At 41.9% G+C, this 20,426-nt stretch overlaps 3 protein-coding genes across 7 annotated transcripts; 1 reads left to right on the forward strand and 2 right to left on the reverse strand.

Annotated features, from left to right (window-relative positions):
- Positions 1–3: 3 nt before the first annotated feature.
- Positions 4–10,238, reverse strand: LOC110978244 (DNA-directed RNA polymerases I, II, and III subunit RPABC4-like). Of its 5 annotated transcripts, XM_087132749.1 has the most exons (6): positions 10,106–10,233; positions 9,889–9,981; positions 8,047–8,130; positions 7,342–7,431; positions 6,328–6,420; positions 4–5,257 (listed from the first exon to the last, which is right to left on the reverse strand). In XM_087132749.1, exon 6 carries the CDS (start codon positions 1,259–1,261, stop codon positions 164–166), a length of 1,098 nt encoding a protein of 365 aa, XP_086988875.1. In that variant the 5' UTR covers positions 1,262–5,257; positions 6,328–6,420; positions 7,342–7,431; positions 8,047–8,130; positions 9,889–9,981; positions 10,106–10,233; the 3' UTR covers positions 4–163. The 5 variants fall into 5 exon arrangements, with proteins under 5 accessions (XP_086988875.1, XP_086988874.1, XP_022088755.2 ...); XM_087132748.1 differs by lacking the exon at positions 9,889–9,981 and having other exon boundaries at positions 10,106–10,232; XM_087132753.1 differs by lacking the exon at positions 9,889–9,981 and having other exon boundaries at positions 4,509–5,257; positions 10,106–10,196.
- Positions 10,239–10,323: 85 nt separating this feature from the next.
- Positions 10,324–15,191, forward strand: LOC110978245 (F-box only protein 43-like). Its single transcript, XM_022233064.2, has 4 exons — positions 10,324–11,052; positions 11,488–11,599; positions 13,033–13,170; positions 13,434–15,191. Exons 1-4 carry the CDS (start codon positions 10,613–10,615, stop codon positions 13,701–13,703), a joined length of 960 nt encoding a protein of 319 aa, XP_022088756.2. The 5' UTR covers positions 10,324–10,612; the 3' UTR covers positions 13,704–15,191.
- LOC110978280 (tRNA-splicing endonuclease subunit Sen34-like) lies at positions 12,976–20,162 on the reverse strand. Its single transcript, XM_087132747.1, has 7 exons — positions 19,960–20,162; positions 18,191–18,328; positions 17,886–17,980; positions 16,855–17,740; positions 16,601–16,756; positions 15,328–15,517; positions 12,976–13,620 (listed from the first exon to the last, which is right to left on the reverse strand). The coding sequence occupies exons 1-6, from the start codon at positions 20,054–20,056 to the stop codon at positions 15,330–15,332; spliced, it is 1,560 nt and encodes a 519-aa protein (XP_086988873.1). The 5' UTR covers positions 20,057–20,162; the 3' UTR covers positions 12,976–13,620; positions 15,328–15,329.
- Positions 20,163–20,426: the final 264 nt, after the last annotated feature.

Genomic DNA, 20,426 nt, shown 5'->3' on the forward strand with positions numbered 1-20,426 from the left:
CGTTGCCAAGTTCTGTACCAAAAAATGAGTGGCTCATTGATAAGGCGATTGATGAATAGATGGATTATTGATAAACCATTACGCATTGATGAATTAGTCAGTAAATTTTATGGGCTAAAGACAAGTTACATTTTATTTAAAATTGTATGTTCAATGATGAAAGTTAAGAAACTTGTGGAGTGGAAATGGCTCTTCCATCTGTCACAACAAAGGCTTGGGTTGGCATCATTTCCCCATCGTTACTTCTCTGGTAACAGGCACACTTAGCGGCAACAAAATCAGCCAGTGTTTTCCGAAAACTCTTGTTCATGAAGGAGTAAATGAAGACGTTCCACCAACTGTTGCTAAGGACGAGATAGCCGGACAGAAAGTGGAGCCAGTCCGCCATTGCAACAGATGAGAAGGCCATGTATATTTGGGTTGCTAGGAACGGTGCCCAAGCCATGTAATAAATGCCAGTGATGACTAAAGTTGTACGGACAGCTTTGAATTCTCTTGAGGATATGCGGCGGCCACCGTCGTTGAAATTATGGTTCCTTGGTAAAGCATCAATTCGTTTTGCATGTGCAATGGAGACCACCAGAAGTTTGGCATTAGTGGCCGTGATGATGATACTAGGTAGAACCACGCACACAGCAGCCGCTGCTAGCGCTCGGGGAAACACTCTGTCATCAAAGAACTTGACAATGCAGTTGCAGAGGACAGTATCGTACTCGATGTTCTGTAGAGGTGGCCAAGTTGCCGTGTCCACGAAAGCAATGAAGATGAAGCAGACCAGCCAGACGGCAGTGATGACAAAACGGGCTCGCTTGAGCGTGACGATGGTGACGTACCGCAGTGGTCTGGTCACCGCCAAGAAACGATCCACACTGATGCACATGAGAGTCAGCGATGATGCGGCTGCTAGCAGAGTCCCCAAACTACCGATGATCTTGCAAACTGCATCTCCGAATGGCCAGGAATTGGCGACAGCTGGCCAGATGGCGAATGCCAGGCACACCCCAATCAGGAAATCTTCCACAGCCAATGACATGAGAAGAAATTGGGTCACCTCCCCGAAACAGTTGGTCCGGGGTAACACGATCAAGTTGACGAAATTGCTCGTTATGATCAGCAAGAAAGCGATCACGATACTCAGTGTGCGAAGAATGACTGTAGCAAGTGATGCACTTGTGTGGAATTCAAGTACTGGTAACAATTCTCCTTCCATTGTTAAATTCGTTCCGGCTGATAAACATGGTGTCAATAATTGAGGCTCCATTCTGTATTATTCAATCAATTGACAAACATACAAGCGAATTGAAGGTTTCTGGCCAAAGATATGATGGAAATTACATGTAAGATGTTCAACAGTAAACTTTGACCATTCTATTCTGTCAGTTGCACAAGACACTAACATTCTCAGTCAAGACTTGCAGCCAAAATGAAGCTATTGCTGTCTTCTCTTGAGACACGGCTGTTCTCACATTGCATCCAGGGTAGCCATAGCAATGACAGTTAGTGCAAACATCCGTTGGTTAGATAGAAAAGCACTACAAAAATCCCTGCGTCGTAGACATTCAAGTAATTTTCTCTCAAACGACCCATTCTGCTCTGAAAACTTGATGTGGTTGATGACCGCATCCAACATCGACTAGTGAGACGAGATGGAGCGGTTTCGTAATCACTGTCTTCCTATACTTAAAGGTCTAATTTGCTCCACGCACGGCCAACCAGAATTCTGGAAGAAACTAATGGGTCTAGTTACTATAGAAACCTGTTAATGGGTAATGATTTTCCAATATTTCGGCCGAAGGAGGCTAATGTAATTGATTTCGCTGTCATTTGTGGGGCCGACGGTGTGGCTCGGTCATCAATTTCTGTTAAAACAGGTGGAATATGAGAATTTTGTAATCATTTCATAAATGTACATGTATGGAATTTGCATGGACCCCAAAGGACGGGACATTTTTCTATTGGATCAGATGGGCACTGATTCAATCACCTTGACCACTTTGGTGTTTCAGAAGAAACAACAGCTATGCTTTCTCAATTGCAAAGAAGTGATTTTCTTTTTCACCTCATCCAATGGGTATGGCAATAGTTCACAGTATCTTCAGGCAAACTTGAATTCTCAGTTTTGATTGGTCAATCCATTGCTCTAACTGTATCACATGGTTCATATCAAACCCTGCGTAATGCACTGTTCTAACTCGATGCATTGCGCTATTTTTACACTAAAAGCAAACGCACATCTGCATGACTGTAAATTCAAAGGCGGCATGTTTGCCCGTGCTGATTGTCACAAGCATTTAAATGCACACGCACAATTCTTACAATTTCCTTTCTTAGTGTGAGCCGTTATTGAAATAAGTTAAAACACATAATTCCCATGCTCCCTAAATAAAATTCCAGCATCGTGGTACATCAGTGCTATTGTCTTTGCCGTGTGCCATATATCTTTTGTCTTCTTTTTTTAATGTCAAGTGATCATAGGCCCCTTTACTGCACGTCATGTTTGCTTGAAGATAAATTCGTTATCATGCTTGCGCTTGTGGAGCAAGGAATAATGTAGCGCGTCTGTGTCTTCTTTGCCACGAGGCCAAATGCGCACTACATTATTCCATGTTCCCACTGATAGTGTATGGGGGAAACCTAATTTGTGGCCCAATTTGAATGAAGTCTTATAGTTTCCTCATTGTCGAAATACACGTGTACATGTAGATGTATTTCGTAGGTCATTAGAAAATGATCATTTTCCAGGTTTTCTTTTTTTTTTCACATCAAGGTTTTCCACCTGCGAAATCTGTTACCTTGGCTTTTGGGTTTCAGGTCGACTTGACCGTTTGCCAACTCGACTCAAGTCAACTCGACTCTCGACCAACTTGACCATTGACCAACTCGATTGTTGTTCCTTCAACCATAAAGGTCAACTCGACTCTCGACCAACTCGACTCTCAAACAACGCAACTGTGCAACAGGGACAAGGCAAAGAAGGAACGCATTTTGCCTAGTTCTGGATCACGCATGTAATTCGTTTTACTGTGCGTGATGTGATCTGTGCATGGGTACAGTGTGATGACAGGTTTCGGGGGGTCGTGCGTGTGTGCTTCTCAAATTGGGAAAATTATTTTGGAGTATCAAATTGGCACAAGTTCAATAATTGATTGCATCCATAAATTTCGCGATCCGGAACTGATCCGATCTTTATTTTTCCCCTTTTAATATTAATTTTTTTGAGGAAAGAGTTTGTCTAATAAACCATGTATCATTCATGGGCGAGTTGGCAAACGGTCGAGTTGGCAAACGGTCGAGTTGGCAAACGGTCGAGTTGGCAAACGGTCGAGTTGGTAAATGGTCGAGTTGACTCGACTTTGAAGTAAGGTTGGTCAACGGTCGAGTTAGTTGACGGTCGAGTTGGTCAGGAGTCAAGTTGACTTGAGTTGGCAAACGGTGGAGTTGACCTCTCGTCCACCAGAAGGGCACACACCTGCCAAACCAAAGTATACAGTATACAGCAAAGGGATGCGGTGCTGTCTTGGCTTCCAAATCCAGAATCTTGATGCAAGTAGAGTGCCTACGTGCTGATTAGCTTTTGATTCTCGAGAGTCAACTCGGCGTATTTTAGTTTCCAACACTTCAATTAAGAAGCATGTATTGGCCTAGTGGTACATGTAGACACCTTGACGCTCAATCTAATGGTCATAGGTTCAAATCCCACCGTGAACCAACAGGGCCATTACTTTTCCTTTTGTTCTTTAACATTTACCAATCTAAAAAAGAGTAAATGTTTGTTTCATTTTAATTTTATCGTGTTGAGTACACAAACTCCATGGAAATTGCACCCGTGACAGGTTCCCTCAGCAGTACTTGAACCTGGGACCAAGAGCTTCGGGTACCGCTGATTACCTGGATCCCCAAATGACCACTGGTCTTTCGTATTTGAAGGGATCATCTTTCAAAAGTAAAAATCACACCACCCTCTGGATTCGAGCCTCGGTATTGGAGAGTCTGAGTCTTAATCATGGTAATCGCATATTGTTTTGTACAAACATCTACATGTACATGGACAACTTGAACCACACTTGGTAACCTCTGACCGAGATCTATCATGATGCCATCAGCAACATTCATTTATGCCTATCAAACATTTGGAATAGAGGCTGTGCTGGAATATCTAACCCAAGATCTTGGGCTTTACAGAGTCAGTGTTCCTTACAACAGGTTCAGTCAAATTTCATATGTGCAAGTAGACTGCTTGTCAGTTACACAACTTGAGGAATCCTCCAGAAATTTGACCCAGAGAATCATCCATCGACCAAACAAAGCGTCGCTCCATGGCATTCACATCAAGTGAGCAGTTGTAAGGCAATTATTCCACAAGGTCACATCTTCCTTTCCAAGGATATCACAGCCTTGAGTAGGAATGGGATGAAAGTAAGGGAAAATCAATAGTATCGAAACGATCATGCTGCATCTGTCACGGCTGAAACAGAGTGCAAAAGAGAGAATCCGGAGATTGAGAATGATTACAATGATTTATCTCTTTACTGTGTCAGAAAGTTTAACAGCTTGTACAAGTCAAATAATAATAAAACATAATAAGGCTCAGGCTGATGATCTTCTAATCATGGCTTCCATTTCATTACACTGGAACAAGAAACAGTTCCCCAGCATTTATGTGGGCTTAACCTTAACTTAAACAAAAACTACCCAATACAAGCCGAAAGGACATAATGCTTTCTAGACAAGCAAAAGGCGGTTACGTTACTTCTGAAAAGGAACATACATGTAAACGCCTAATAATTTTAGCATTTTACCAGCTGAATATTGCTTATGTACGTAATCAGACCAGCTCTGCTCTTTACAAAATAATCTCAAATGGGCAGAAAATTTTTAGAATTGATCGGAAACCTTTCACTGAGGGACAAGGAAAGAAGTTAAAGAAGAGATTTGCTATTTCTTTTTTTTTCACTACAGGATCGTGGATGTCACTTGACCGAAATAATAACATACTTGCTAGGTTTAAAGTACATGCGCTACATGTACATGCTCAGATCTCCTGCAGCATGTTCAACGTCCTCCTTTTTTTCTTGACCGATCTATTCTGATCACATGAATCATTCCCAGAAAGGTCTGATCGTGACAGCTAAATGGATACGGGCACAACGTCCTGGAACGCAAATATGTACACAGCAAGCAGTGATAGTTCACTGGCAGCCTGCTTTGTCACTGGTTTCCGATGGGATCCATCATCACCTTGCATCAAATACAACCACTGTGCAAGTTCTGTTAAGGATACATAGTTTTTTCTCCTTTCTTTCTAAGAAGTCACACCAAATCCAATTTGAAATGTTGAGATTCTATGTGGATTTTTTTTCCTAAAATTTGTTATATAACATGTATTAAAACAGTAAACCAAATCTAAGAAGCACCTGTGCAGACTTTTTAAATAACCACATGATACCTTTATTTGCCATTCTCCAAGTGCATTTGGTTAATAATTCCACTCCAGTCACTGCACTTGTAAAATATTAACTGAAAAAGTGACCAAAACAAGATTCGAAACAAGACTTGACATTTTCTGAATCTGAAAGTGTGGCTGCAATGAATTTTTCTTCGAGACAATTTTTCTGCATCTTTGTACTTTTCTTCAATGTATGAAAACTCTTACACACCTACATTTGGTTAAATGCAATGAAAAGTGCACACTTTTAAACATTCAAAATTATCCATGTGTTCCCGGACAAATGAGGGTGTTGTTGCTGTGACATCATCTAAGGAAGACATGGATCAGTCCATAGGTATTTCTGTTAAAATTATAAACCCAGATTTTCTAAGTGAAAGCATTTCTGAGAGGAATTGATGGTTTCTTATTGCTTCGCACATACACAACAATGAAACAGCAAAAACAAGAAAACTCAGTCCAGGAAAATCTACAAAAACGCAGGGCTTTTTGTGCACAAACCAATGTAACATTGAGGCGTCTTCCTGAGATGACATCACAGTTTTGCTTATTAATATGGAAAATCTCATTAGTATAAAAAAAAAAGGCATTAAAATAGCCTTTGAAATAGTGAAACCAAAGCTTAGAATAAGGTTTACTGAGGTACAAAGGTGCATTTTACAGGTTTGTAATCAAAAACATTGATTGCAGCTACCCTTTAAAGTTTTTATTTTATTTCATTTTAATATTACTTGACTTTTCCCACGGGGTGGCCCTAACAAATTCCTGAAACACTAACAAGTGACTTTGGAATGTCAAGGCGGAATAGAGAAGAAAATCTCATTAAATACCTTGATATGCAACTAATTCTTGCCAAAATAGCATTTTTGTAAAAAGGATACTTCGTTTAGTTCTTTTCTTGTACATGATGCGATAACCACATTCCCTGCATCGGATGGGATCACGGGTACGAATTTCATTCTCATGGTGACATTCTACAAACAAAAAACCACAAAACACAAAGTCAACAACCTTGACAACTGTGGCAGAAAGATTTTCAAATAGGGAGGAACACTTGTGAGATCATCGGGCATCAGCCATCAACAGACCAATCCATTAAGCCCTGATCCATTGTGTTCTGACCAGGGGGAGGGGCCCTGATGCCCTCCCGGTCAAGAAAGTGGGGGCCACTCTCCCCCCCCATCTGGCATCAGTGAACCCTTTGAACAATGACACCTCTCTGGGCTCAGCTGAAATCTAACATTGCAGTAACCTTGAAGGAACATTCTCTGCACTTCATGTGAGGCGCTTAACTTCATGCCATGTAATATTTTTATGAAGTGCTAGCTGGGCCTTTCAATACTGAAAACATGCAAGCAAGAACATTGACGGGTGCATGAAATATGAAAAACCTATCCAAAACTCTTCGGTGTGAAATCCATCAATATCAGTCTGACATTTGTCGATGGCAACTTCGGTGATCTGTGTCTTCATATTCTTTCTATAGTCATGCCAGCAAACTACTGAACTGTACATATCATGCTAATTGTCATGTTAATATCAAAACTTGGACTTGTACCAATCTAGACTGGAGTTTATATGCAAATCGCATGCCTTCACTTTCAGGGGCAGAGGTTAAGCGATGTCACCTTTAAAATTTCGCCTTGTCAACATTTTGCAGAATTTTTCAGGCTGAAGAATGAGTATGTCTGATCATGAAAGAAGGATAACATATTTATTCTGCGTACTTTTCTGCATTCAATGTCCAAGTCTGAGCGTGGGTCATTAGTCAACATATTAGGAAGTTATTGTTATATTTAAGTTGAGTAGTTTCAAAGAAAGGGGTGTATCAGACTGGAAGAGGGTAATACTACTACTGAACTGAACATCAATTCCAGAACACTTGACAATCTCACCTCCACAGATGTAGACCATCATTTGCTTGTTTACAGGTGCACTACTCTCCTTAGGATTAGGTGTTTCCATGGCAAGAGAATATCTTGTTTCTGGAAATGAGGACAGACAATTCTTTGGAGCTACACATACAAGTAAATCAATCCTGCAATCCCCTACATTCTGGCAGGCAAGATACTTGGCCAGTTACCCTCCCTGAACTGTGGGGTAATCAGGTCAACTCGTACCCCCAAACTCCCGCCCACGTCATCTCATACCCACGTCAACCCGTACCAAGGACCACTCGTACCCAGAACAACTCATACTCCATACGTTAGAATTATTTCACGTCTGTACTTAAAAGGATTTTTCAAAGTGAAAGAGAGGATTGTATAACATAATTAATGAGAAACAGAAAAGTGAGTTGCCCTCAGCGTTTTCTCAATTAAAAAGTTGATTCTTTGTAAGCAAAGCAGTTATTGGTAGGATTAATACACTTGCAGTAGCACAGTCTCAGAGTTATGCCACTGTTACAAAGAAAACATCCAAAAATCCACTAATGACAATAATACATGCAAGGGTACAAATTGACTCGGGCATAAGGCAACTTCCGTGTTGATCACTTTGCTCCATTTTCACTTTGCCACACCGACTATCGTTCACTGTGTGCTTTAGTAACAGAAGCATGGGCCTAAATACAACAAATGAAAACATTGATGTTTCAGTACCTAAATAACGGTTGAAGAATCCAACTTGCAAGGGCCAAAACAGTGCTTCCGATTTCCCGACCGGCCCAATTTTTCGGCGAGATTCTAATATTTTTATTGGAAAGTTAGAAAAATTTTTTAATAAATTTAAGAAACACAAATTAATCCTGTTGTCTTTTTGTTTTCACAAACAGCTCAGAACGACATTTGTTCTCATTTTAACACTTGTGTTTACATGTTTTTCCAGTCACATAAATTTGCAAAGCTTGAAAAGCAACTTCTGCTGCTTTAGGCCTAACGAGTTCTCGTGTTACGTGCAGAAAGCGCTGGTTTGCACTGTGCCACACCTGTGCAAGAGAATGCGTGATAGAGTGTAGCAACCAGTCTATTCATGTCATGGGCAACCGTACATGTACGTGACCTCATGCACAGAACAAAATTGACATTGCAAGATTTCTTCAAGCTAATTTACAGAACTTACGGCAGTACCTTGTCTATATGAGAGTATTTTCTGTGTTCATGAGTTTAAAATGTATCTGTTGTTTTGCTCGTACATGTTTCCACAAAAATTCCTGCTGCCGCGCGCCCAGGTTATCCGATCGCCGGGGCACAGCTTTCTGGATACATTGACAACTACCAGAACGACGTGTACAGAAATTTGAAATAAATTTGAAGAGGATGACAAATAAACCCAATGCTAGTTTGACCATATGTATTAGGCCAAATTCACAATGGACAACGCAGTCGGACTTGGACGTAGGCGCAGGCCTATAACGTCATGTCATTTGCGGAACTCCTGTGTCTCATCATGTCTCTCTGCTCTCGACCATTTTTTGGAAGAGGCTTGGAACATACTCGAGCACGGACGGGGTGAAGTGGGGATGGGGCAAAGCGTGGATGGGGCGATGTGGGGACGGGGCGATGTGGAGGTTTCGAGTCAACTCGGACCCAAACCAACTCGGACCCATGCCAACTCAGACCCACGACCAACTTGGACCCAATACTAACCCGGACCCACGAGCAACTCGGACCCACAACCAACTAGGACCCAATACTAACTCGGACCTACGACCAACTCGGACCCACCCTGAGTCAACTCGGACCCAACACAAATCATTTTAAAATGAAATGTGGACTATTTCCTATTGTCGTCGTCGTGTGTCTGCTGTCGAGCTCATTATTAATATTTTGTGATCCCACTTTTTTGTACAATAAGAGGAGCCATAATCTCGAGGGATCATAGAATTATTAATATAAATCCTGAATTTGCGATTGATAGTTTCCTGTTCAGGGTATTTTTTCACAAAAATTCCACATTGCGGGCCTTTTTTGGATAGAGGCGGGCGGCTACATTCAGAGCTGAGTGCATAGTTTTACTACTATTAGGGGGGTATCTTCAGGAAAAGGCGAATTAAAAAAGTTCCTCAAATTGAAATGAAAAGTGATCGATCTGGCCATAATATTTAATTTCCAGCAAAGAAAAATAATCTTGAATTTCCAGCGAAAAAAATAAAGGACTCTTCGCGAGGTTCAACAGTCGGCGCTATTTAGGTCTACGGGCACGTATTTGGTGTGGATGTCAGACAACTTGACCGTTTGCCAACTCGACCGTCGAGTTGTCCGAAGTCGCAAACGGTCAAGTTGTATGGGCCCTTTTGGTGTAGTGCAACCATAACCCATAAGACTCAGTGGGTCCGAGTTGACTCGAGCTCGAGGTGGGTCCAAGTTGGCGTGGGTCTGAGTTGGTTGTGGGTCTGAGATGGTCGAGGGTCCGAGTTAGTATTGGGGCCGAGTTGGCATGGGTCCGAGTTGGTCCTGGGTCCCAGTTGGCATGGGTCCAAGTTGGAACGGGTCCGAGTTGACCTGATCCCGATGTGGAGATGGGGGTGAAGTGGTTAGGGGCGAAGTGACTGTAACAGTAACATGATTAAAGCGTTGACTTGGGTATGAGTCGGCCTGAGTACAAACATGGAGGAATAAAACACCGACGCAAATCTGATCAAAACAAACCAAAAAAAAGAAATGACAAGATTAGATAAATTAGACTTTCTTGTTTTCTATCGAATCATCTTTCTTCTACCTTGACCATGGAGGAAGGAGGGGACGCGGAGCTAAACCTCAGCTTTCCTCGTGACGCCGCGACAAGCAAAGGTACATGCGCACATGCGTTCTGAAACAGTGTAGTCAGTGATCTAGTGAGCATGCGGTACTAAGTTATTGTAAATATTCGGTGGGATTCTGGGAGCCAGGCTGAAGACGACGCGTCCGTATCGCGCAAAGGATGATGGGAACCCGTGTACACGCGCGAATTCTTAAAAATCATCCCGAGGAAAACATACCGCGTCGTCTTTCGAATTTTCACCGATTTCCTCACAATTGAAATTTGATCAAGTGATCGATCTAGTGTTAATTGAATTTTCTCTCATTTTCGTATTTAACAAAGAGCTAAGGGACTAAAGAAGAGCTCTATTCTGCCCAAAATGCACAATTTTCGTTTGGTTTTTAACTAGTGCACAACGACTTACTGCTGGTGTTCGCCTTTGCTCCACGTATGGGCCTAAGCCTAAAATAGTTTATCTCAGTGGAAATGGCTGAGCCTGAGGATCATAACAAGGAAGAGAAGATTTCTTCAGCACTGCCACTGATAAGTTCGAACTCAGCACACCACTTGGATTTCCCTAGAGAAACCCCTATATGTAGGAGAAGTCCAAAGAAAGTCAGGGCATCCTCAGACATGTCAGAAGAGATATCTTACGCAACACCTGTTGTTGAGTTCACACGAATTGTTCCTCGGGATGAAGTTTACGGTACACCAGCAGTCAGTTCAAACAGTCTGAGTAAGTTTTATAAGGAGGCTATGGCCGATGAAGACTCTGGCTATGGATCACCAGGAATGCTCGTCGAACATGCTGGACGACCTTGTAAAATGGGGTTGGAGAAGCTGGACATTATAACAGAGTTGAAACATCATGAACCAGCCTTGCTGAATAAGATCACAAGAGAACTCAGTGATGGGGATATTGTAAGGTACATTGTCAGATCTTTCAGGCCCAAAGCATCAAATTTTTGAATTAGGCCTATTGGCTTACTGTTTTTCGTTTTGGTTTGTTTTTATTTTTTTTTTGTTTCGTTTTGTTTGCTTTCTAAGTTTTTTTATTGTTAGGTTGTCTGATGTTGATCACAAGTTGATGCATGAAAAAAATTCAAAAATTGAATCATGACTCTTGAACAATATGTAAATTAGAGTTAAAAAGATCTGAAAAACTGCAAAAACTAAATCAATAAAAGTGTACAGACATTGTTTCCTCTTTAAATCAAACCATGCAGGATTTAAGAATGGCTGAATTTAAACCTTAAAATAAATTAAGGTGTCAGGCGTACCACTTGTAGAACCTTTTGAGGTAAAATTTATTTCACTTTATTTAATCATATTATCTTTTTGAATACGTATGTTCTCTCCAGATTCAGCAGTGTTTGTCAAGAGTGGAGGAACATTGTCAAATTTAGCCCCATGGCTGCATTGAGGAAAAAATGTTTTCTCCTTGAGACACCTAAGCCGACAAAAGATGTCAAGGTAAACGATTTCTCTTGAACCATCCAGTTTTGAATGTACATCATCAGAGATAGGGGTCTGCCAGTCTACCTTTCTGACCAAGCCCCGCCTTCACAACAGGAACCAACCTGCTGGGGCCCCATTCATTTATCATCGAGATTAATAAGGGGATCTCCAGATACGAGACTCCTTTGGTTAAGGTCCATACTATAGGGGCCCTTGCAGCTCTCAAATGTGTGCACTGCAAGGTGGCACGGTGTCCTTTTAATCATAATGGAATCCGATATGCACTCATTTTCCGTTGGGCTGGGAGCATAAAAGAAGTTTGTTTGGCCAAAGAAATCATAGGACTGTGTAGAAACATGACCCGGGTCACTCCCTGGATTCTTTGGCTCCCATTCGAGGGCACAGTTGAGAAAATCCCATTGATAAACAGGCCTGAAAGTAAGGGGGTGCCAAGACCCTTAAATAGGGCCCTCTCCATAGAGTTATATTAATAATGTTCAGAGCTGTAGCTGAGAACTTTTTGGTGCCAGCTGTTTTGGACAATATAAAAAAAAAAACACAAGCCCATTTTCTCTCTCAATGCTAAAAAATTCTAATAATGTAGTATGGCCAGCAAGCTTCATTTGCATCCCCAGTGCCGGCCAGCATAGCTACAACCCTGAAAACGTTGGAAGAATGCCCTTCCGCATCGTCATCTATAGCTGTTTTGCGAGGTCCCAGTAAGGAAAAGTCCCTGTAGTGAAGCTAGGGCCTGGTCAGAGAGGTAGCCTCACAGATCAGCATCAGATATGCTATTATTACCCTCCATGTTAAGTGATTACGACTATGTAACATCTGATCTGCAAAGCTTCCAAACGTCCAGTTTACATCTTCCTTCCTCCATGGTTGGAGGGCCCCTTGGACTATCAGCAGGGAAGCGTTTTTTTGCTTTTATCAGGGGGTTGTTGTTGTTGAATTTATACTTATACATGTATTAATTTGCTTTCTTTGCACCCAAGAGTGTTGTATTGATCTCACATCAAACGATCATGGTTCCTGAGTTCTACACGACGTATGGCATCATTATAGCATGTCAGCTATAGGCATGAATCACACATCAGTAGCTAGTTTTAAGTTCTGCAAAAACATTTTGCTACATTCCTTTCGCGTGACATAAATGTGACTGTGCCTGGTAATTTGATGAGAACTTTTTGGAAGTCAAAACACACTTAAAACTAAATGCATATGAAAGGAATTGGGGGTGGGCATAAAAAATCAGGGTGGGCGGTGATGTTAATGAAAAAATATTGGAATTTCTTCCATTATGTGGCAGCATTTAAGCATAGTTAGGATGTGACAGATACAAGACATCCTGACAATGAAGACTGCTGATAGCATGGATACTATGGGTCTAGAGAACCTCGTAACATTTTTGGTTTAATTTTATAACCTGATTTATACTCCAACAGGAGAACTACCCAAAGCAGCCTTTCCTGCGTGATACAGTCAGTGCAGCCACACCACTTGGGGAAGTTCAACGACTCGGTGAGCCTCAAGCCTCAAGTACACCAGCTCCGAGACTGAGTAACCATGACAAGTTCCGTCAGGTTTGTGTAGTCGTTGAGAATCAAACTTAATCAAACTTTTTTATACCCTAAAGGCCTTGATAATTGAGGGAACATATACCAAACATTTCAAATTACAAGAGATTATAACAATTATAAAAACAGTCCATTTTCTCAATGCTTGAAACAATGGTTAAACCCTTCTGGCTAAAATCTTGTGGCAGACGCCATGTTGTTACATATACATGTATGTGCGTTTTGACAACCATAGTATTTAAAAATGGTATGATTTTTCTCCAAATCAGGCCTCAGAATCTCTCCTAGCCGACGAATCCTTAACCAAGTGTGCCAAAGACGCCTGCCAGTCACCCGCAAAATTACTCATGAACGGTCAGCGAGCTCAATGCATGCGTTGTGGCTATGACTTCTGCACCAACTGCCGTTGTGAGTTCCATGTGAGTTCTGTCTGCCCTGCCTTCCGAGAGAAGAATTCTGCCAAGAAGAGGAACAGTGTTGGGAGTGGTAAGAGCAAGAGGAGTTTGAGGAGATTAGCACGGTTGGAAAGCTACCCTTGAAACAGATTTGAACTTCCATACCAAATCCGATCGCTTTCTATCGTGTGGGCTGATAGGCAGTAAAGTTTTCTGTCATTGCCTACTGCTTGACAATCTGTCACATTTTGAGAAAATGTCGGGCTGCACTTGTTGGTGCTAACTTTAAGCCCGATCAAGAATGTTTCAAGTGCTTTTGCACTTATGGTCTTGTTGCATTTGCCACACAGACCATGGGATGTGTGTCAACAAAAATTGTCATTAAGCCAACTTTTGTCAGGCAAAGCTAAAGTGATCAGTTAATTGGGCAAACACAAAACAAGAGCAGGTCATGTCAATATCTGAAGCAATTCTGTGTAGATACCAATGCAGCTCCAATAAATTTTAAGATTTATAGCCTTGTCTATTTTCTCTTATAAATGTAAATCTCAGTAATAATTCAGTTTTAGTCAATCTTTTTTGGGGGTAAATTTTCGTAATTTAAGTACTTGCACATAGTTTTGTAAATGACTAATGCTGTATTCAGAGATTTGGGAATTGAACTGAAATATGCATTCCACTTTTGTAAATGTAAATACATGTAACTATAAAGTGACATTGTAAAGTTTTTTGATAAGACCAAATCAAGATGTATTTGATTGTAATTTAAATTTAAAATAACCAAGTTGCGGTCCAAAGTTTTAATGGTAAAATTTTTGTAACTGTAAGACTTGTGGGAATAAGACTTTCCAAACTGAGACAGGTGTTTTCCTTCCTTGCTATTGGCCAAGTGACAGTATAACTTCATATGTACCTTTGGGATACCTTTCACTAGTTGTGAGTGTACAAGAAATTTCACAGAACTGCATTTTGCTACTCACAATATGCACACTGTTCTAATTCATAACGCCAATTCTTAACATATGGTAATTTCATTGGATATGCCCATATATTTGGGTCTTTCTTCCAATTGTTCCTTGCCATTTTCCTAAATTTCTTCCTTCGTCAGAAACATTCCCATTACTATCTTCCAGCTGAGAATTTCATCCAGCATTTTTTCAATTGACTTTCCTCAGTCCACAATTCGGTACCATACATTTGCATTTTGATGACATTTGGAGTGAATCTTGTGACAAATACACGAACATCAAGTACAAGTCTGACGATAGCTAGTGTAATGAATGTAAATTGAGCTTTATTCTAAAAACAAAGTTGCTTTTGAAATCATTACAATTTCAGTTTTGAAACCCATGACGTCTGGAACCACATATTACGCATTTACAAACATTGGAATATTTGGGGGGTGTGAATTCAAGCATGGCTTTGACTGGAGGCAGTTGACGTTTTATAATGCTGTAAATCTTACTAACTAGCTCCAGTGCTGGTAATATAAACTGAAAGGACAACATTCTGCTCCATGGAGTTTTTATTCAAGAAACTGTACTGTGTTCACACCTTCATGTACCTGCTCGTATATGAAAATAACCTGACAGCTTCCATCCTATCGATTGCAAACTCTTCTATTGAAAATCAGTTGAGCTACCTAGTACCTACTGCCTTGTTTAACACAGCAGTATGAGTTTACACTGCAAAACTAAAGCAATCCCAATTTTGGAAATCCCCCCCCACTGCTTTCGACTCCGCCCTCTTCCCCCAAGTTCAGGCTTACTATCAGCTCAGTCCAGTCCACTTCAGAGATGTGTAGACTAACTCATCCCTCTCGTCAACAGAGCACAATATCACCGTCTTCTTAACATTCGTGCCGAGTCGGCCATATGTAATCAGCTCCAATGGGGAGATAGTCTTGTCATGAGGCACACAGACAGCAATGAAGTAGGAGTGATACAGCAACGGATCACCTGTGGGATTAAATCCAACTACATATACAGTACATGTATAAGGTAACAGGGACAGGTGCAACATAGGTGTAGGTGGCTCTTATTCTAGGATGATAGAGGGCGCCGACATTGAACACTTTGAAGTTTGCACAGAAGTATTTGAACTATGGGTAAGCATTGAGGACTTGCAGAGTGGACCAATCACTTGGGATGAGACCATGGAAAGCTATGCTTTATAAACCTGGGACGCGGTATGAAGTTTGTTTAACGCGGTCTCTGGAGCGGCCTCGCCAGGTGAGTCTGTATCATTTCTCAGGGTTGCAGAGCCCTGAGTCTGTCCTAAAGGTATATAAATGCTTCAGTGGTTGTCCCCTAGCCTCTACAGCTCTTAAAAACCACCAAAAGTACATCACAGTACCGTTGGGGGGGGCGTTTTCCCAAGCTATCCCGATTTGAGGGGGGCCTCGCCACTACCAGCCAAGCCACACCACCACCACAACACCCCCCAACCAAAATAACACTCCAAAGACAGCTGAAAGAGGCCTCTGACAAGTTCCAGACAGCTGTCACTGATAAGAAACATTCCACTGTCTACCCCAGGCACTGTTTTGTAAATAATCCATTAGATTGTACACAAGGGCCACTTAGCACACAGTCCTATGGGAGTTGGCTGGAGGCTGGCTAGATTTTTTTTATTTTTTTGGCTAGGGGAGGCCCTGGCTGTAAAGTGACTCAACCAGGTTTTTCAACATGTACAGGGGTAGGATATGATAAGTAGTTGTTGCATTTAGACGAAAAAAAAAATTTAACACGTTAATTAGCTCCAGTGGACTCGCCACAAAAACTGCACAGGGTAAAATTTATTATTGGAGAGAAATGCATTTTTCTTGTTGGAAAACAAGCCTTCCTAAAGTCTCCAACCGATTTGCAAAGCACATGTATACTGTTTCAAGAAAGTCCAAAGGGCCACCTTGAGTGAGGACGAAAAGAGAAAGGTTATTTCACACTGATTTTGGGTCTTCACATTGCTGTATGAAGTCGTGCCCCTGCAAAGGTTTCCTGCGTTTTACAATGCTCCCTGACTTATTTATCGGCAATGTTTACCTGGGTACACCAGAAAGTCGCCACCGAATTTGCAACCTGACGTGAGATAGTAGCCCATCTCCCAGAGATCTCGGAAGACTCTGTATTTCAACAGCTCCTGCTGTGACGTTGGGTACATCCACTCTGTCACCTCCTCCCTTGGAGTGGAAGGTGAGGCTGTATAAAGCACATCATAAGGCAGAAACATTCGTTTAAACATGAAGATTACAAAATATAAACTGCGCTATTGTAACTGTAATTGACGAGATCCTTGCCTGTGACGATGTGAACAAGGTAGCCAGAACAGGGGCGAGGGTCAGGCGGTTTCTTGAACACATCTCCATCATCAGGTCTATGTTCAGGACTTGAGAGCGGAGCAGGTGCCGGGCCTGATGTGTCTGTCGCCGTGTTTGGGCCGGGGTCGGACACAACCCCCGGGGGACCACTTGTTCCGCATTGCTGCTCAGATGGCGGCAAGTCACTACAAAAATCATCCTCCATGCTTTGCTGTGATATTGTCAATCTTGCCTTTGGTGATCCATCTGTAACAGTGCTAGGTTTTTCTTCTTCTTTGACCTCATCTACATGTACATCCTTTTGAATATGACCCACAGTACTGTTATCAGCAACATTTGAATCCACCTCAAGGAAAGGCTTGATTTCTCGCAGTCCACCTTTAACTGCATCCAACTTGACAGTCTCCACATCTCTGCGGATGTTCTTATCAGCATCACTGTCATTAGTCCTTGCACAATCAGCTGGAGATAACTGACTAGATTCCATGTTACTCAAGAAGCTTTCCAGTCTACTACGAGTACTCTCTGCATTTTCACTGGTGACATCTTCAGCTTGCTCAGCATAACACGTAGCTAAGCTAGGAGCTGAGGACCCTTCCTGGTTTTCCACTTCTGCCACGACACTGACATCATCTTGAATCTTCCTCCTCTTCCTTGTTGCTCCGTCTTCCTCAAGTAATTTATATGAATCACTGGCACATCTCACAGTGCTATCGCCTCTTGATTCCACTGAAGAGGAAGCTTTTCCCCTTTTCTGCTTCTTGGCTCGCTCCGCCCGTCGATGTTTCTTAGTGGTTCTTCCAAGAGCAATGATGTTGGCAAAGTCTTGCTTCTTTTTGGCATTTACTGTATCCCACATTGCTTGCTGTAAAGAAATGAAAACCAAAAAAGCGTTACTCAGAATCATCAAACACTTACTGCATTCAGTGAGGAGATTTAATTTCAAGACAATGATTTGGGCTGTTGGGCCAAAACTATTCTTGTAGAACTTTGATTTATTAGTTCTGTACCTGTTCAAGGAAGCTTTTCTGTCTTGCCTCTTCAAATGATGTGACGTCGTCAGCTGACGGATCTCTTATTTTCACATTCACCATCTTTGCAACATCTGCAGACAGGAAAAAAAAAAGAAATCTTTGCAGTACTTTACAGGTTACAAAGACACCTTAACATCTTCAGTCCAGTCTCCTTTTTGGTCAGGATCTTCCCTGGGTGATCCAAAATATTCAATCTTTCAAATTCTGCAAAATTTCCTGGTTCATTTATTTAGAAGGATCTGGAGGTTCACTGAACACAAATCATGGCATATCAGACTCACCATACTCAATAAGCACAGCAGCCTCCTCTGGCATTAGCTGTAAAGGAAGACCCAGCTGAGCATTCTGCCTTGGTGACCGTGGTAGCGAACCCACCAAGGAACCCACGATGTGATGAGTCTGCCTCAGCAATTTCACATCTGTTCATGCATATATTGTATTCACATTTGAAAACTGATGCTTATACCATAGAGCAAGGACCGGATCTTAAGCTCATATGCTCAACTAAAATTATAACGTAACAAGGACGGTATTGTCGCCAGGTCCCTAATTTCGCTACCTTTTGTCAAGTCTGATTGGTTTTTACAGTAAGTGGCAAAATAAGGGACCTGGCAGCTACACGTATACCATCACAATGTTAGGCCTATGACATTGTATAACTAGTTTATGATCACTGTAGACACTGTATCGCCACATCCTTAATGTTTTAAAAATGATTTCATAATTTGGAATTAAATACCTAAGAAATGACTGAAGTTTGCTTTTATCACTGAATGTTCCTGCACTTAACATAACATTAGGCCAGTAAAGCCTCAAAAATTAATCAGTGCCATGGTCGTTGCCTATCCCCAGAACTGTGGGGTCCCACTCCCACGAACCCCACAGAAAATGAGCCTTTTTCGCCATAGGCTCTGCATGACGTTTAACAGGGCAAGAACAGGGATTTTATTCTAGTTTTGTACCCATAGAAATGCTGCTCCATTTCTCCCAAGAGCTCTATGTAAGATAGCTTACATAACTTTGTTCTGAGTACCAAGAAAACACCTGGCCAAACCATGCCGTTTTCCCTAAAAAGGTGCAAATATTTCCCGATCTGTGCCCGAGAGTCATGCGGTTCACAAGTGTACTTGCGAAGACGAGCCGCAACCAAATGGTTGACTATGGCTGCAATCGATACACAAGACATGGAAACTGGCTGCAGCCACTTTCCTTAGTGCGTGTGTAATTCTAAGCCACGCTGGTTGAAATGACAGTTGGTTGCACATGCAGTGCACTGGGGGTCACATTGACCAACCACAGGGCTCCTCATTATTTATGCCCGAATTGCAGGAACGACAGGCAACAGCAGTTGGGTGCCAGTGCATACGAGCGTGCTGTTGCACCATGAACACTTTCTGTTGAGGCCGCACATGGATGTGGAAAGGCAGCGATCTTTGTCTGCATCCACGTGCAGCCCCAAAAGAAAGCATTCACGGTGCGAAAGCTCATTCACGTGCACTGGCACCCAATGGCTGTTGCCTGTCGTTCCTGCAATTTGGGCATAAATAATGAGGGGCCCTGCGGTGTGTCAGTACAGTGACCCCCAGCACACCGCAGCTAACCGCCATGTTACATAGAACTCTTGGAGAAAATAGAGCAGCATTTCTATGGGTACAAACCTAGAATAAAAACCCTGTTTGTGCCCTGTTAAACATCATGCAGAGCCTATGGCGAAAAAGGCTCACTTCCTGTGGGGTTCATGGGAGCGGGGCAGACGTCGTACCCCACAGTTCTGGGGGTAGGTCATTGCCTTCATGTTTGAATGGCCATGGTCTTTACTTGATTTGAAAGCATTACTGTATCTCAAAACATAAACATGTCACTTGCCAGCTCCAACTCTCCTCAAAAACCTTCAAGATGCAATAACAGAAACAGATTACTCAAGCAGTCATGGCAGTGTCATGTTATAGACCAACACTGAGCTGAATATGTCTGCATGCAGCTGCATGATATCATTGATAGGCCTACGAATACGATGCATGAGTAAGAATAAAACGTGAAAAATACAAACCATCCGCATCCCATACAAGTATCTTTCCTTTGCAAAGATGAAGTTCAACTTGTTTTTCTGCTCTGATTTCATCAAGCGACTGCACATCATCTTCCATTTCTAAGAAAGTGTACCACCTGTGAGCAAACCAACTTAATTCTTCATTCACCGAAACTTTTTCACTCTAGTGGGCGCCGCCATTTTTCCGTTCATCGTTCAATGATGAAACTATAGAGGGCGCTACTTAAAGCAAACAGCGCAATGCGAGCTGTTCGCAGTTTCAGATTAGCAGTGAAAAGGCTGGCTGCCATAACAGTGATAAATACCCCCCCCCCTACAAAAAATCGGAAAAAATACTCAAAAATTTCTCGGGTGTTCAAAACACATATCAAATTAAAGCTAATTACCTTATTATCTTTCATTCTCCTTTCAATCTTCAGTGGCTTAACCGCTGAAATTGAAGACATATGTACCACCCTTCCAAAACG

Source organism: Acanthaster planci, linkage group LG02, assembly GCF_054643075.1.
Source record: "Acanthaster planci isolate LZ-2023a linkage group LG02, COTS_SCS, whole genome shotgun sequence".
NCBI classification, from domain to species: Eukaryota; Metazoa; Echinodermata; class Asteroidea; order Valvatida; family Acanthasteridae; genus Acanthaster; species Acanthaster planci.